This window comes from Sinohyriopsis cumingii, chromosome 5 (genome assembly GCF_028554795.1).
Source record: "Sinohyriopsis cumingii isolate HCF-2022 chromosome 5, ASM2855479v2, whole genome shotgun sequence".
Classification (NCBI taxonomy): domain Eukaryota; kingdom Metazoa; phylum Mollusca; class Bivalvia; order Unionida; family Unionidae; genus Sinohyriopsis; species Sinohyriopsis cumingii.
Genome location: NC_142965.1, coordinates 43960279 through 43976345, shown reverse-complemented (window position 1 = coordinate 43976345; position 16067 = coordinate 43960279). Strand labels below are relative to the sequence as shown.

The window sequence follows — 16067 nt, the reverse complement described above, 5'->3', positions numbered from 1 at the left end:
TAGTGAACCCCAAATTAGAAACTATACTTCAAGTCCCTTGCCAAATGACAAATTTTACATTTCTTCATCTTCTGAAATATTGGTTATTTTCTCTCTAATCACAAAACAATTATTAACAGTCTGATTCCGAATTCTAATTGTATGACAGATGTGTTATGTGGCTATGGTAACCAAAGAAAACTGAAAAAGGCAACACATAGTCTCCAAAGTGACAATACTCAGTCTATGTATTAGGATTGACAAAGCAAGCGTTTTGTTATTACCTTGTTGCATAAGAGATCCAATAGTAAACCACAAACTGTTGAGTATACTAAACTGGTTTTCCACTACATCGGAGTCCACGTTACACGGATGTGCGTTGCACCATTCATAAGGACTAAACCTGGCTATAACAAATAGCATGAAGCTAACACACAAATATGCCGCCATCATATACACCCATACGTCTATGGAGAGTGGTGACAAAAAGGAGAACAATTCTGGAGGGGCCTTCTTTGGTTTTCTGTAAAGTATCGTGATGCCAAGGTTAAGGAATGGTTTTGTGAAATCCACGACCTTCTCCCGCTCATATGTAATGGTCATTCCGGCTGCTGCCAAATCTGCTCTCTGTACAAAGAAAAGCAAATTATTCTTTAGCAAAATAAATTGACAATATTCGCTCTTTCCTGTGATCTCTTTTGACCCATCCTATAAATGTGATGTCTCTCCTATGAAGAATGTATTTATAGGCTTTTAAAAATAATAAATAAGGAGGTAATAAAATAAAAATAATAATCAACCATTTTCATATTTGGTATTACACTTGCGACGAGTACTGTTCCAACTTTAATCTTACTTGACGACATTTTTAAATTACTAAACGAAATTCTGAACTTATTTGTTTCACCTTGCAGCTAGGAAAACAGATCCGCAGTAACTTAACCGTTGACCCTTTGCTCACATGGGACCGTTCAAGTTATCAGGCAAGCGTATTCACACGGTGTAAAACATTAAATCATGACTAAAAGAGGCAATAAAAACTTTCCAAAATCGTCAAGCAAAGCTAGCGACAGATGCCAGAAAGATGAGCAGTATAGAAAGTGTGAAGTGTTGCTTTTTCTGGAGCTCAATGTACAAAGACAACCGAAAGGATCACGTCATAAATGTAATGGAAAAATCTTAGCATCACTAATCTGTCGTACTATATAATGTTAATGGTGATGTAAATTACAGGTTGAATTGTCTGTGATTTGTGTTTTAAAAGTCGTCATGTTTTCGTACAACTTTAATTATGTAGAAAATGCTACGCCATTTAAATAAGTGGGCTGAGAAAACTGATGGCTCGCCAACTCTGCTCACCATTCGTCCGCATTCTAACGCACTTCGATTTCCAATAGCTTGTTTGTTTGCTTTTTTTGGGGTGGTGGCGGTGGTGGTGGTTGTGGTGGTGGTGGGGTTGTTCACTATAATGCCATAATGGGTTTAATTAGTAACCATGCTGCAAACTTATCCGACTTTTCGGTCCCGACGGTCCTACACAAGGGTGATACTTATCGGTCATTTCGGTTCCGACAGTCCTACACAAGGGTGATTGTCACTGTACAATTAATACGGGTTTAAATTGTTATAACTTTAGCATTTCCCACAATTTTCACAACTTTTCGGCGTTTGTTCAAGAGGAAATTTTTTAAAAACTAAAACAAATAAATTCTAACGAAACCCAATGCTAAGAAGAAGTGAAACTAATTTTGATCTTGTCATCTGACAGTTAAGTGTATACGTACTGGTCCATCTTTATTTCCCATCAGCTCTCCGACCATTCCGTTCCAGTTTCCTTTATCATCCACCTTGGCTCCATACTTTCCGTCTGGAGCTACATAGACTGTGTAGTTGAACCCCAGTTTGTGTGCAATGAGATCCAGAAGATCTATGACAAAGCCTTCAAATCTGGGGCCACCTGGTTCTGTAGAATACACCGCATATGGCGCTTCCTAGAAACAGAAATCAATAATAATAATAATAATAATAATAATAATAATAATAATAATAATAATAATAAATTGTCAGTAACCATACCTATACGCAAAAACAGCAACAAAGATTTTCAAAAAAACAAATCACGCATACGGCTTAAATCCATATTAAGACCGTCTACATTAAAGGACATCAACGTTGCTGTCAGGACTGGAGCAGGGACAATATTGGTAGTACAACAGATTCTGTCGGAGAAGTGAATCTGCGATGGACAAGTATTCCATTAGGATGGAATCATTGACTGTCAACTACTTCATGCCACTGGTATCAGGATAAAATCTAGGTATGTGAGACACTGACAGAATCACAAGTAATGTAAAATCTTAATAAAGTCAACTTTAGATATGGCGAAAGTCTCTATCCACCATTAAAGTATCCTTAAATACAAATATCTTTTTATGTTATATTATAAGATAGGAAGTTGTCGATGATGATTTGCTCTTGAAAGTAAATGTAATAGGAAGTTGATTTCCTTTTTCAAATTGTGGTTTCAGTAGTCTTCATTTGGAATGTCTACGGCATCGTTGTATGCCATATCGTCAAAAGCGCGTGGCTGTATTTAAAGCTGGTGCTTTATCTTCTAATGTGTAACATTTTTAAAATACTTACTACAACAGTAACAACTCTAAGTGTTTGGTTCTTCAAACTTTCCTTGATTTCTTTTTTTTTCTCTTGGTAGGTTTTTGTTATGTTGACCTTCATTTTAGGATTCCATGTTCCAACCTGAAATAGACGTAAAGATATGTCGTTGAAATATAAAGTATTTTGAAAATTCCCATACAAACCTTTTTACTTTCAGAAAACAAGATGAGAAAAATGTAAAGATGAAGCTTTGATCTTTTCATTTGTCCATTAAATTTGTGTCAAAAGTTTTCATGCAGTGACCGAGGCTCTACTGGCTGAATGAAGTTTCCAGGAATTCAAAAATAAAATAATTTCTTCTTTTGATCCTCTGAGTGTCGAAAAAAAACCATATTTCCGAATTAGCTGCTGTAGTGGTCATACTGGATGTTAGCTTTGCACCATTTTCATTTAGGACCAACAAGACATCATAAGAAGACTTCTGGTAGAAACCGCATGTTGATATTTTCAAGTAGCTTACCATGGTGGCCATAATGGATATCACATTGGCCCAATTTCCGGTTAGGACCATCAATACATCATAAGGACTCTTTCCGTGAAAGTAAAATATCGAAATGACCAGCCATATGGGACAAGTAGTGAGATTGTTCAAATGGGCACTGTGAGGCGGTCATTCTGGATGTCTGAGATGCACCGTTTTCGTTAGAAACAACTAGACGTCGTATAGTACTATCCCTTTATTATATTCTCATGCTTTACTCCGTTAACTTTACATTATCAGAATCGTGCAATATTTTATGATATTGCACTCGCGCTCACTTCATATTGAACTCACGTGAAAAAAGGAACTACTTTCTATTTGTAAAACAAACAATGGATGCAGACGTCAGCACTTTTGATTTTATTTGTATGTGGCTGATGTAAACCAACAGTTTGAGCCCTTTGAAAGTAGGGATGCTAATGTTGACAATGTGGATGAATTCATAAGATTAAAAAAAAAAAAAACCAAAAAAATTTATACGAAGCAGGCGACTGAACGTGATATCAGAAATGTGCAGCAATGGCTCTAGGAGAACTACTTTGTAAACAAATCATGTACACCCACGTAGTAGGCACTTTTCGTTTTGGTTGATTAAATTTGTTTCTGAATGAACTAAAGCAGATGTCTCGTAGACTGCCACATACCAGCTGCTTTGCCACATTCCGCGTTTACATTTTTGATACAATGTTTTAGCTTTAGGCGGGCGATAGACGCCAGATTTCATTAAATTGCTGGGTTCCTACAACTAACATGCAACTGACAAGGCATAAACTATTTTCTTTAGCTGGTAATAAGAATGGCAAAAAATATACTTACAGTTTTACATCCTGAATTTTCTCAAAATGTATTTTCTTAGTCTACAAATCCGAATTACTTGAGCCATGTCATGGGTTCTCAAGCTTGATTACACATTTCGAAATTGTACTGTAATTTCGACTATATTCCAAGTGCAATTACATCCTCCTTACTGCACTCAAAATGAAATAAAGATTATATTCCATAGCGTCCTTTTGATAATTGCAATTGAAAGACGTCATATTTTCCCCACATTATGATTTCAAATATTCAATGACAGAACAGAAACACACTTGCAGATGTCAACACGCTGCTCTGTCGCCGCTGAAATCCGATGTACTTCATGTAGAGTTAGTATTGACAAACCCAGTCCTTAATCACAAAAGTTCGTAAAATCGACAAAAATACCTAAATCAATTCATTCCAGATCAAACGGAAAAAATGTTGCAATGCGCATTCATTCACAATATGACTCCAAATTTCCATTTTAAGTAGACCAAAACGTCATTTTCTTTCGATACTTATGTCTAGCGCGCTACTAAATTCAAATTTATATGGGCGGAGTTACGTGCGCATTAATAATAATGTTGTTGTGTAATGATGAATCTGCGTGTGTTTATTTAGTTTGGATTACGGCATCCATTCATTTACTTTATTTCTTGTAGTGCTTTTTTGCTTATATAATTAAGCCTTATGTAGAACGAGAAAATGAGCATATAATGAAAAAAAGGTTACTGCATTTGTATGGGAAAATATGAATTCGTTTTTTTGGGATGGATGTACTGCACTCCCAAGGTTCATATTTTCCCATACAAAAGCAGTAACCTATAAATATTGATATGACCGTCGATTCAGGACGTGTAGCTTTAGTATGATTTTCGAGAAGGCCCCTGTTGTGGACATAACGGATGTGCTGGCCGTATTATTCATTTAGGACAAATGAAGTCTTCTGGTGAAAACCTCATGGCAATATTATTTTTCACTGAGGCGGAGTAGCGATGAATTATTTTTCAAGATGGCTGCTTTGGCAGCTATCTTGCAATCAGATTGGCGTCATTTTCTTGAACTAAGTAGACAGTATAAGACGCCTTTAAGTGAAAACCCATGTTTATATCACCATCCATTAAAGATGATTAGCAATAGCAATATTTTTAATAAATGTCAGAGAGGCGCCATTTTTGTTATGCACAGCCAAACCAAAGGATGAAGGCGTTTACATAGTTTCATCGAAAACATACAAACAGTTTATGAGGAATAGCGATAACGAACTTGTGCCAACGGACGGATGGACGGACGACAGAACATCCCATAAGCTATTATAGCCTATGAGCAGTAAGGCAAATGATCCAATAGAGGCCTCGAGTGCATAGAAATAGACTAATGGAAATTATGAGCTACAGCAAAATAAACTTTTTTTGCAAGCTCTGATTCCTCACCACTACAATGGTCCTGCTAACTCTACCCAAATCAAATTCCTCAACCCAACCCCACCAAAACCAAGGAAAGAAGATACATTAGAATTATAAAACCGCATTAAACATCTGTAGAAAAGTTTATATCATATCTTATGGATTTTGAAATTTAAAATGTTCACACCCTCAGGGTATGATTGTAATTATTTAATGATTGCGATGATAAGTAAGTGTCTGAATGAAGCAAACTACCGAAATTCTGTTTGTAGCGGGTTAGGTGGTATTATACAGTTTCGTATTTTTCCTAGGAATAGATTTTAAAGAAAAAATTCCCAGGATTTCCTCACTGGTTATTCTAATTTTTTATAAAAGACTTTGTATATCTTACGCATTGCTAAAAGAACTTTTAATTCTCTTTATTTTGGTGTATGATTGATGGGTTTAATTTGGGTTATAGAGTTTACAGCTTGGCCTTATATCAGATGTAAACCTAACAAAAAAGTGCTAGCTCTGTTTGGTAATTTACACTTCCTGGAAACGAGCCAGTAACATCTTTAACTTTTTATACTTTGTAATTCATCCATTACACTTTAGAAGCTGGTATTGCCTAATCTCGTAAGATGTGTTTCCCTAATTTAATAAATGCTAACTATAGTGTACTTTAGACTAATTCAGGCTGATTTTTTGAGCACATGGGAGCAGCCATTTTGTTTAGCCGTGTGCTTAGACCATGTACAGTTTCCACAGGTACGATATGTAACGAAATTTCAGCCACACTAAATGAAAGTAGCATAGAGGTATGCCAACATATTCTGTACTGTGGATGTTGCAAATAAAATAACTTCACCTTATGGCTGTCACTATCTCATACGTACATAATATCTGTAAAGCGTCCCCATATGCACGAACCTATTCATGATCACATTCATAGAGATGCATATTTTCTTAAATAAGAAAAAAGCGAGAGTATATATGTCATTCAATGTGATGGAAACATAATTTAGAAACGTTTAATGCGCTGGTACCTTCTGTAATCCCGATGTCGAGAGTTCTAAAATATCCAGCTCAAAGTCGGTTCTTTTACCATTTTCAAACCTCAATCTTCCAGACAGACCCTCAAAATCCATCTAAAAAGGAACGGATGCATAAATAAAAAGTGAATCAAAATCATTCTGTTTATTGCTAATTATTTTATAGATGGCTCAATAAATCCACTAAATGATTATTTCGCATGTTGAAAATACCCTAGTAAAGTCAGAAACAGTACAAACAATTACAAGAAACACACCTATACAAAAAATAATCTTCCTACTATTTGAAGTTCTAAAAGTAATCACACAGCTTCTAGTGGTAATCCAAAAAGAACAGACTTGCAAAAATACAACCGAACACCTTGACTTGATGCATTTAAGTCAGTTAATGCAACCGCGTTTTCTATGTGTTATTTATTTTGTGGATTTTATATGAGCATCGAATCCGCACATTAATATGCACTTTCGTAAAATCCCAAGCAAACGAACGGTGACGAAACTGGACTTCTGTGGAGTAGTTTGATATCTGGAGACATCGAAATGTAGTATACTCATCAGATGAAGAGTTGAGTAACACGTAGTTAGAAACAATGTCAAGTTTTATTATTATTATGTTCTTATTTTCAATATATCCAATATTATCAGTAGACCTTCATGGCAGCTTTGATCATTCAGAACCAGATTGTAGGAATTATCACTTTACCCGAAACAGTTTTATATTAGCCATATTAGTTTGACTCACTTTAACACTTTCCTGTTATCCAAACTCCCGATTATTCAATACATTTGTATGTCGCCCCACCCCCTTAAGTTCAGATTATAGAGGTCCAACAGTATTTGAAAAAATTAATCGGAACTCACAGATTTCATATAGTTTAACAAACTATTTCCATTCGTCCACGTTTGTCTCTTGTTGCAGTTTAAAGGCTCTGTTGTGACGACTTGCGCCTGCGCAAGTTCTGACAGTCCCTTCGTGAACAAGTGTACAGCATCGTACATCAGAGCTGTCTCGGTCTGTAAAGAAAAGGTACATTTTGTTTTTCATATGCTAATAAGTCTATTGAAAGCTCAAAGAACGGAACATTATATACATTACAAAATTACTATATAACACGCACGTAATGCATAACTAAAAACAGTCGCATCTTCTAGACCATTACCTCCATTCCCTTCGGTGATGATTTGAGCTATGAATCTTTGAGAGAGAGAGAGAGAGAGAGAGAGGTGGGGGGGGGGTACAGTGTAAAACACGATTTTAAAAAGATAATGCAGCCGTTCATAACTGCTAGCTCAAAGTCAATGATTTTACCGTTTCTAATTCATTATGACTGAAAGTTTAATATTTGGCACGGCCCAAAATTAAGTCACACTGTAAATGCTCTCATTAATGTGGCTAGATTTCTAAACAAAATCGCTCAAATGATGGAGAAAAAAATCATTATTGAGTTGTATTGGTGAATTCCTTCTGAAATGAAAGTATTGTAGATTAACGAAAGGACGCCACGCAGTAACGATTCACCAAATAAGCAAAGAATATTACATAAAAGCATGTTACACCACCGTAATATTAAGTCAAAATGCTTTTTTTACATAAAAAAGACAGCCAACATTATCTTCGGAACTTAATGGAAATGTTCTATTACATCCAATATAATGCATCATGGGAATGCAGTTTAGTGTAGTTATTTTTTGTTCTTGATGTATTACATAAAATACTAAATAAAGATAGTTTTGACAATGAAATTTAACTAAAGTGATAGGGCCATGCAATGTTAAAATCGGTGAGCACATCGATGCCACATCTATATATTTTTTGGGGGAGAGTTTATCTCATGTACAAATATATTAAATGAACTTTTCACATACAAGGTCCGCCTCGTGACTTCACAGTCAATGCAAATTCTTTCATACCAATCGAGCGTTTGAAATGGACAAGTTTCCAAAGAATACCTAATAAGAACAGAGACAATAAATCATTTTACATGTAGCACAACTCACAACACACTAAGTGAACAAAATGCACATCATACCATTATTGTATTAGTCTCGTTGGTTGTACCACCCTGGATCCATAAGCGAGCATTAAAGAAACGGTCTTTAGTTTACAGTATGATGCAGCCGTATGATTAAAAAGGAAAGTACTGTTTTAAATATCACAACAATGCAATTTATACTGATCACGCATCAAATTATATTTTACCATTTATAAAAATAATTTTACGTCCACTTTAAGTGATGAGATACTTATAGAGCTTGCAATTTTCATGCAAAGAAACTTCCAGAATGTAATGCCATTTAACCAAAGATAGATATTCCAACGTAGACAATTTTGTATCTTGAACTTCGAGTATCTTTAACCTCGAGTGTATTTTATGTATCATTAACCTCGAGTGCATTATCATCCACAGTATTCTCTATAATTAAATATATCTTGTAATAAAGAAAGATAGACACAATTAAACTTCAAAGTTATAGGAAGCTAGAATATTTTGGAGCAGTGGCGGCTCGAGGCGGAGACAGATAGCAGTTACCCTCTACCTACCCCCCCCCCCTCGCCCCCGGGCACGAGATGAAGAGGCGAGCGATCTGGAAATTTAGTTGTTTTTAGCAGAATTTTTCATAGTATTTCACCTTAGTGTAACGGGGACAATTCCTTACAAAATTTATATTTGGGAGCGAGGTGGGGTGGGGAATAACTGACATAAAAACAGTTCTCTGTAGCAAAGTCGAGGCACCACTAAAGAACATTGCCCCAGGACGCATCGAATCCTCGCACTGTCACTGATTTTGAGAATATGCCCTGTAAAATATAATTCTAAATGAATTGTCGTATTGGTTATTTGTTATGTCTGAAGTTGATAAGATGCCTTCGTATCTTTTTTGTGCTAATTAATATTCATAACCCAAAACGACATTTTCAGATTAAAAGATACACTACAGTTAATATACCAGAAATATCCGATACATTTCTAAGTAAGAACGGTCACCTGTATTTCCCTCTGACCCATCAACGGTGACTTTCCGCTCCGGGCTTCTTCCAGCAGCCAATCACTGATAACATCCATTACCTGCCGGCGTTTCGGATCAATCAGACGCATGGCGGTAATGTTGGCTCCGCCATATTTATAGTCTTCTAAATCAACCAGGCCTAAGTCCTAGAAAAACAACAACTTGGTGATGTATTCATGGAATATTGATGCTTCACCGCAGTGCCTGAAAACTGTAATTACACACAAACACTTGATTCTCTGAATACCGAGCAACAACCAGACTATATAACTTACGTTTTTCCATAAGTTACTTTGTGTGCAGAGAGGTTTTGTTTTACTGTGGAATCACCGTTGCAAGTCAGGAAACATTCCTGATTCTTGAAGCTTAACCAACACAAGCAAAGGGTTTTTATTAAGAGTCCCTTTGGCAAGTACACTGCAGAAGCACTTCCATTTGCTCTACGTTTTAAAAATCAGGAAACCCGTAATAAATGAAAGTTAAAATAAGGAACAAAATATCGTTTTAATGATTCATTGAAGTTAAAATCAAATTTTCGATCTCATTTTGTTGGCAGCCTTTTAATAAATTCAGAGATAATTTATTCAAAATTTACGAAATAAGTTCACTTTACTCGATTGGAACTTGACGTTAAAATGCCGACCTTTTTGTGGACGAGTGTAATCAATCACCGATGTTAACGGCTACTGACTTAACATTTAAAACTCTATGTTTTTTTTTACAGTCATGTCCTCAACATACGCCAAAATCCAAATCATTACACTGACGCAGATGGCCAGCTCTCCCAATCGCTGTGCAGTTCCCCAACCATGGAATTTTATATATAAAGTGTTACTTCTGCCAGAGAAATTGTTAAAGATGTAAGAAAATTTCCATATAATGTACTTTGGTTAATTCCATGCATTACACCTGGCAGTTGCAAACGCAGTAAAATATACTTGTTTACTAGGAGATGATATTTTGGTGTTCGCTGACCTTTGCTCAAGGCCAGCTAAGATACATGTCTGTATAGCCTGTCTGGTCGAATCAGAGTAGTATGAATCTGGACGTTGTTGATCTTATGGTGAGTCATAGCATTAACATATATTGGAAACAAAATGGACCAATGCCTGCCGGTATTGTGCCTGTAATTTATATTATGAATTCCATCATTTACTAATGTGTTTACAGTGCTCAAAATACTTGATCATTTAAGAATAGTGATAAGAAAGAACAAAAATGTTCTAATTTGGCTTACAATTTTAACACAAGACACATCAAAACAAAGAAAACAACAAAAGCATGCTGGAGTTATAACTCGTGATTCATTGTAAATAATAAAGGATTTTCATGTTTTTACTGTAGTTTCATATGGTAAGACTCGCTATGCAGTTTCTTTTAACTAATTTCTGAAACGAACTTTAATATATCAAAGCACTACCACAATCTTAGGAAGTCAACGCATGCATTATCGCCGAACATACGAAACGGTAGTGTATGTGTATATCTACTGAGGCGCCGTAGCGGGCAATAGCTGGTCCAATGAGAACGTTGCAGTTGAAATTTTTGTCGTATGTCGAGAATTCCAATTTCACGCGTTGAATCAAATTGCGTATCCTTAAAGTTCCATCGTCTAGGTCGAGATTTTAGATTTTATATGCTGAATTATGCAGCGGTGGTTGCAATTCCAATGTCCTATGTCTAGAATTCCAAGTTCACATGTCGAATCTAACTGTTTGTGGTGAAAGTTCCATTTGATACGTCAAGCATTTAGATTTCAGCTATTGAATTACACAGCGTTGCTTGAAACTTGGATATCAAATGCTGATTTTTTAAAGATTTTATTTAAACTGGTCCAATGAGAACGTTGCAGTTGATATTGCAGTGTCGTATGTCGAGGATCAAATTTCACATGTTGAATCAAACTGTTTTTCCTTAAAATTTCGTTGTCACGGTCGAGATTCCCCTCACTTCGTCCTTGATCGTGGAGGGTCCTGCGGCTCTACATCTTGCAGATCGTGTGTCGGCTGCGAGATTCGTTAGAATGTCACAGAAATTAGGGTTTAAGCTAACCCGCCTTGTTATTTTATCAGCGTAAATGCCAGAATGTTAATGTCATTAAAAATAGATAGAATTAAGTCATGCAGCACATTACTACTGTTTGTCAAAATAAGATCAATACTTTCAGCAGAGGTGTGTTCATATTTACGAGCATCATGATAAAAAAAACGAGCAACAACGATATGCAGCCTCCTTGTTTAAAAATAATACGCGCCGTTTAACAAGAGCGACCTCTAGTGAGGAAATTCATAGCGCTTCTCGACCTGTGAATGGTAACTTTCAAACCGTAAATGCATAAAAGGTAATGGCGTCTCACAACTGAATACACGAATGATACATCCTCCTATTCGATATTATTTTAAATTGTTAAAGGGGGTATTCTCATCGTGTAATATATGTCTGAACACAAACATACCATTTCACTATATACAAATAGCAATTCTGACAAGCACAATGAAAGGTCCAACCACCATTGTGTAATTCAACAGATACAATCATAAAACTCGATATACGAAATGTAACTTTCAGCATAATGAATGTGAATCGAAATCAAATTAAAATTTTCGACATCTGAATATAACATTTCAACAACCGCTGTATAATTCAATAGATACAATCTAAAAGATCGAACTTGGACATCGAAATTTCAACAAATGCTGTGTAATTCAACAGATGAAAGCTAACTACTCGACATATGAAATGGAACTTTCAACACAAACAGTTTAATTCAACTCGTGAATTAAGAATTCTCGACATCTGAGTTTGAAATTTCAACTACCGTCGTGTAATTCAAACGACACCATCTAAAACCACGACAATGTAAATGTAACTTTCAACCATTACTGTGTAATTCAACAGATACGATCTAACATATCGATATAGAAAATAAGATGGAACTTTAAGGACAAGCAATTTGATTTAACATGTGAAATTGGAATTATCGACATGTGACTTTAACATTTAAAAAACCGCTGTGTAATTCAAAAGACAAAATCTAAAATCTATAAAAACTCGACAATGGGCATCGAATTTTCAAAACAATGCTGTGTAATTGAACAAATTAAATCTCAATACTCGACATATACAATGGAAATTTTAAACACAAACCGCTGCTGTGTAATTCAAAATACACAATCTAAAATCTCGACCTGGATAATGAAATAGAACTTTAAGGACGAGTAATTTGATTCAACACATTAAATTGGAATTCTCCGCATATGGCATTAAACTTTCAACTGCAACGTTCTCATTGCACCATATTTTGTCCTCTACGGCGCCTCACATATATCCGTCCTGTATCACGTATGGATGTAACAAAGGATACAGTGAGAAACAAACAGACAACAGAATGAGAGAAAAAGATTACCAGTGTTATAAACAGATAGTGGTAGTACTCTGAGACCATGTTGACTTTTAAAGCCTGAAACAAAAATACAAATTTCTTAATAAAATCTCTTTAAATAACTAAAATGACTATATATATATATATATATATATATATATATATATATATATATATATATATATATATATATATATGAGTGAGAGAAAGTATAGCAAGGCAATAAGGTATCTGAAATTTAATTTGCATTTTCTATAGTAAATTTGGTTTTATAAGATATGTCAGCAGTCTTTCATGGCTTGTTCTACTACATCGCCATTTACTGGAGACCTTAGATTTACCTGCACAAAAAGAGGCAATTATAAGTATAGTCATCTTTTTAAAACAGCTAACAAAATCATGAACTTGAAGACATCGCAGTACTAAGGGAACCAAACGGCTGCTATTGCATTCTGAGAAAACAGAAAATGAAATGTTAATCTGGCTAGTTCCAGTACTTTCATTCGAATCCAGATATTACAAACTGGTGTGATCTGGCTAGTTCCAGTACTTTCATTCGAAACCAAATATTACAAATTGGTGTGATCTGGCTAGTTCCAGTACTTTCATTCGAATCCAAATATTATAAAACTGGTGTGATCTGGCTAGTTCCAGTACTTTCATTCGAATCCAAATATTACAAGAGAAACAGAAAAAACATATGAGGGTTTATATATATATATATATATATATATATATATATATATATATATATATATATATATATATATATATATATATATATATATATATATATAATAGTTCATATAAATTTATAGTTAATGCACTCTTATTCAAGAAAAAGTTAAACAAATAAAATAAGTATATAAGGAATCTAACTAGTGTAGGAAGGCCCTTATCGATATCAACTGGTGATCGTTTGATTGATATGAAATTCTTCTGGGCAATGCCTGAAAACTTAAATTTGTATATGTACCTTTCAGGGACGTCGGGGGGGGGGGGGGGGCAGGGAGGGGCAAATGCCCCCCCCCCCCTACGAATTTGCATGTGCTGTAAAATGTAAAATTGCTGTTGCCTACATACGAAAATTAACAAGCCCGTCAAGTTTTTCCCCCCTCCCCCCCCACCAAAAGTTGAAATGACGTCCCCGGTACCTTTCTTTTTAAATTTTATCAATATAAAAAGCTGTACATTTCTCAGCCGCTATCTCTCCCTGTAGTCGATAACTTTGTAATAATTGTTTTTAAAAAAAATGTGTAATACAAACTTTACCTCATGTAATACGTCCTTAACCTTCTTCACATCGCAGTCGACAACGATGTGGCTTTCGCCCGTCTCCTTTATGTCTTTAAACATGTTGACGTAGCTGTTCGTGAGTGGATTGAGCTTCCTAACCGTAACTTGGACATCTTTTCCTTCTGTGGCCTTCAAGACCTCTTGAAGGCGAATCAAGCCTAGAAATGATGACAACGAATCGTGAATATATTCGTCTTTTTAACAGACACGCCTGCCTACAATCAAAAAGGCGGGAACAAGTTTTCTGTACTTGTTGAATATACGCCGTATGGTATGCATGTGACATCATATAGACTATGACGAATGAATGGGATAGGCCGCTGGATAAGCGACAAGAGAAGTGATATAAAGAAAACTTGCTAATAATTAGCATATACGTATCACTTTTCTTTTTACTAAAGTATCGAACATCTACGTTTGTTCACTTTGTAATTGTTAAAAAGACTAATATAGGCATAAGAGTTGTTTCCCCTTTTCCAGGACCGTCTTGATCTGCTATTTTGTTTACAGCACGACGTACATGATGACTTTCTATTTATAAAATTGTTTGATCCCTAAAATCTAAACAACTGAATTTCACTCTCGGTTTAAATTCCACAGAAGAAACTCGAGTTTTAAAGAAACCATGTTTTAATTAAATGCAAAGGAACGTGGATCAGACAAAATGCCATTCGAAATATGCATCGACTGGTTTTGTTTTCTATCATCGAATACAAGTGGATATTATTTTTCGTTTGGCACCCAGTTTAATTTTTTTTATGTCGGTAATACTAACAATAATTTAGGAGACACTATAGCACCAGTTGAAAAAGAAAATCCCAATCTAGATAGATTCATTCTTCTTTGATGGGATAATAGACAGATTTGTTGCAGTGAATGTTTAAGTTCGTGGAATTTATAGTTGAAATAATGAAATTATGTAAAAACAAATTTAAGATAGCACAGCTGCTATGAAGTTTGTACGATTACAAATAGTTAATTTAATTAATTAAAACAATCCCAAACAAAAATGTGTTTTTGTATTTTATAGGACATTCGTATAATAAATTTTTCTATATGCATGCCCAATTCAATAATGTCAAGAGGCTTCCTTTTCATTTAATTACTCCTTTATTCTTTCTTTCTCTCTTACTGATCTCTATGTGGTCGCATGTCCTACTTGGTGTTGCAGTCTCCTTTAAATCGTTACACAAGTGATCTTCAAAAATATTCTGCCACACGAAAGTCTTTCATGGAACAGTGATGACTGCGGACTTACCTTCGTTATCTTCATAGATGACCGTAAACCTTTTCCAATCCCAGTATCTGATCAGGTCACTGTAGGCAGTACTGAGGCTAGAGTAGTGAGGATAAACACTAATGGAAAAATAATCCCTCGGATCCCTAGGATCCCATTGTGCCTGAAGGTGAGGGATTTCGAATGCGTTGCATATGGACTGCACGTGCGCTCGGGGAATGTTGGTAATGGGACCAAACACGGCTGCTATACCTTCCTTGATCTGTTTACAAACTGAAAATGAGACATGAACTATCGTTTAAACCATACTAACACACACACACACACACACACACACTTTAATTCCCAGTTATGATTATATATCTGAGCTGCCGCTCCGTAACTGTCCAAAACCCCGGCTCCGTAACTGTCCAAAACCCCGGATACAAACTACATTATACATTTCAAGTACTTCTCTACAAGTATTGGTCAGACCAAAAAGTTGCCTATAGCAGTGAAAACAATTAGAAATCAAATGATAAACTAACTTTTAAGACTTCCATTTGCAACCACAAAAATAGGACGGATGTTCAAAGTGACTTGTAATTTTTTTCAATCTGTTCTACCGTCTATAAAAGAATTCACACATTAGCTGCTTAGACAACTTCCATATGCTTTGCAAGAAAAGAGAAATAATTTCGATAATGGTTTACCAGATTTAGAAATCGGTAAATCACCATTTTCAGTTAAGAAAAGACACGATTGGATTCCCGTTCTCAAGGAGTGCTTA

At 35.5% G+C, this 16067-nt stretch overlaps 1 protein-coding gene and 1 long non-coding RNA gene across 5 annotated transcripts in view; one reads left to right on the top strand and one right to left on the bottom strand.

Annotated features, from left to right (window-relative positions):
• The window catches only part of LOC149799042 (uncharacterized), an 83558-nt gene extending 79171 nt beyond the window's left edge, over window positions 1-4387 (top strand). The window contains exons 2-3 of the long non-coding RNA XR_016421075.1: window positions 894-1144; window positions 2813-4387. This is a non-coding gene — a long non-coding RNA (uncharacterized LOC149799042). The remainder of the gene's footprint in view (window positions 1-893; window positions 1145-2812) is intronic.
• The window catches only part of LOC149799040 (glutamate receptor ionotropic, kainate 2-like), a 328910-nt gene that overhangs the window by 23782 nt on the left and 289061 nt on the right, over window positions 1-16067 (bottom strand). For all 4 annotated transcript variants that reach the window (XM_089958002.1, XM_089958001.1, XM_089958003.1 and 1 more), the window contains 9 exons: window positions 15320-15571; window positions 14038-14219; window positions 12790-12843; window positions 9362-9529; window positions 7236-7388; window positions 6369-6470; window positions 2623-2736; window positions 1764-1970; window positions 264-606 (listed from right to left, as the gene is read on the bottom strand). In XM_089958002.1, coding sequence (XP_089814128.1) covers window positions 264-606; window positions 1764-1970; window positions 2623-2736; window positions 6369-6470; window positions 7236-7388; window positions 9362-9529; window positions 12790-12843; window positions 14038-14219; window positions 15320-15571 — 1575 coding nt within the window. The remainder of the gene's footprint in view (window positions 1-263; window positions 607-1763; window positions 1971-2622; window positions 2737-6368; window positions 6471-7235; window positions 7389-9361; window positions 9530-12789; window positions 12844-14037; window positions 14220-15319; window positions 15572-16067) is intronic.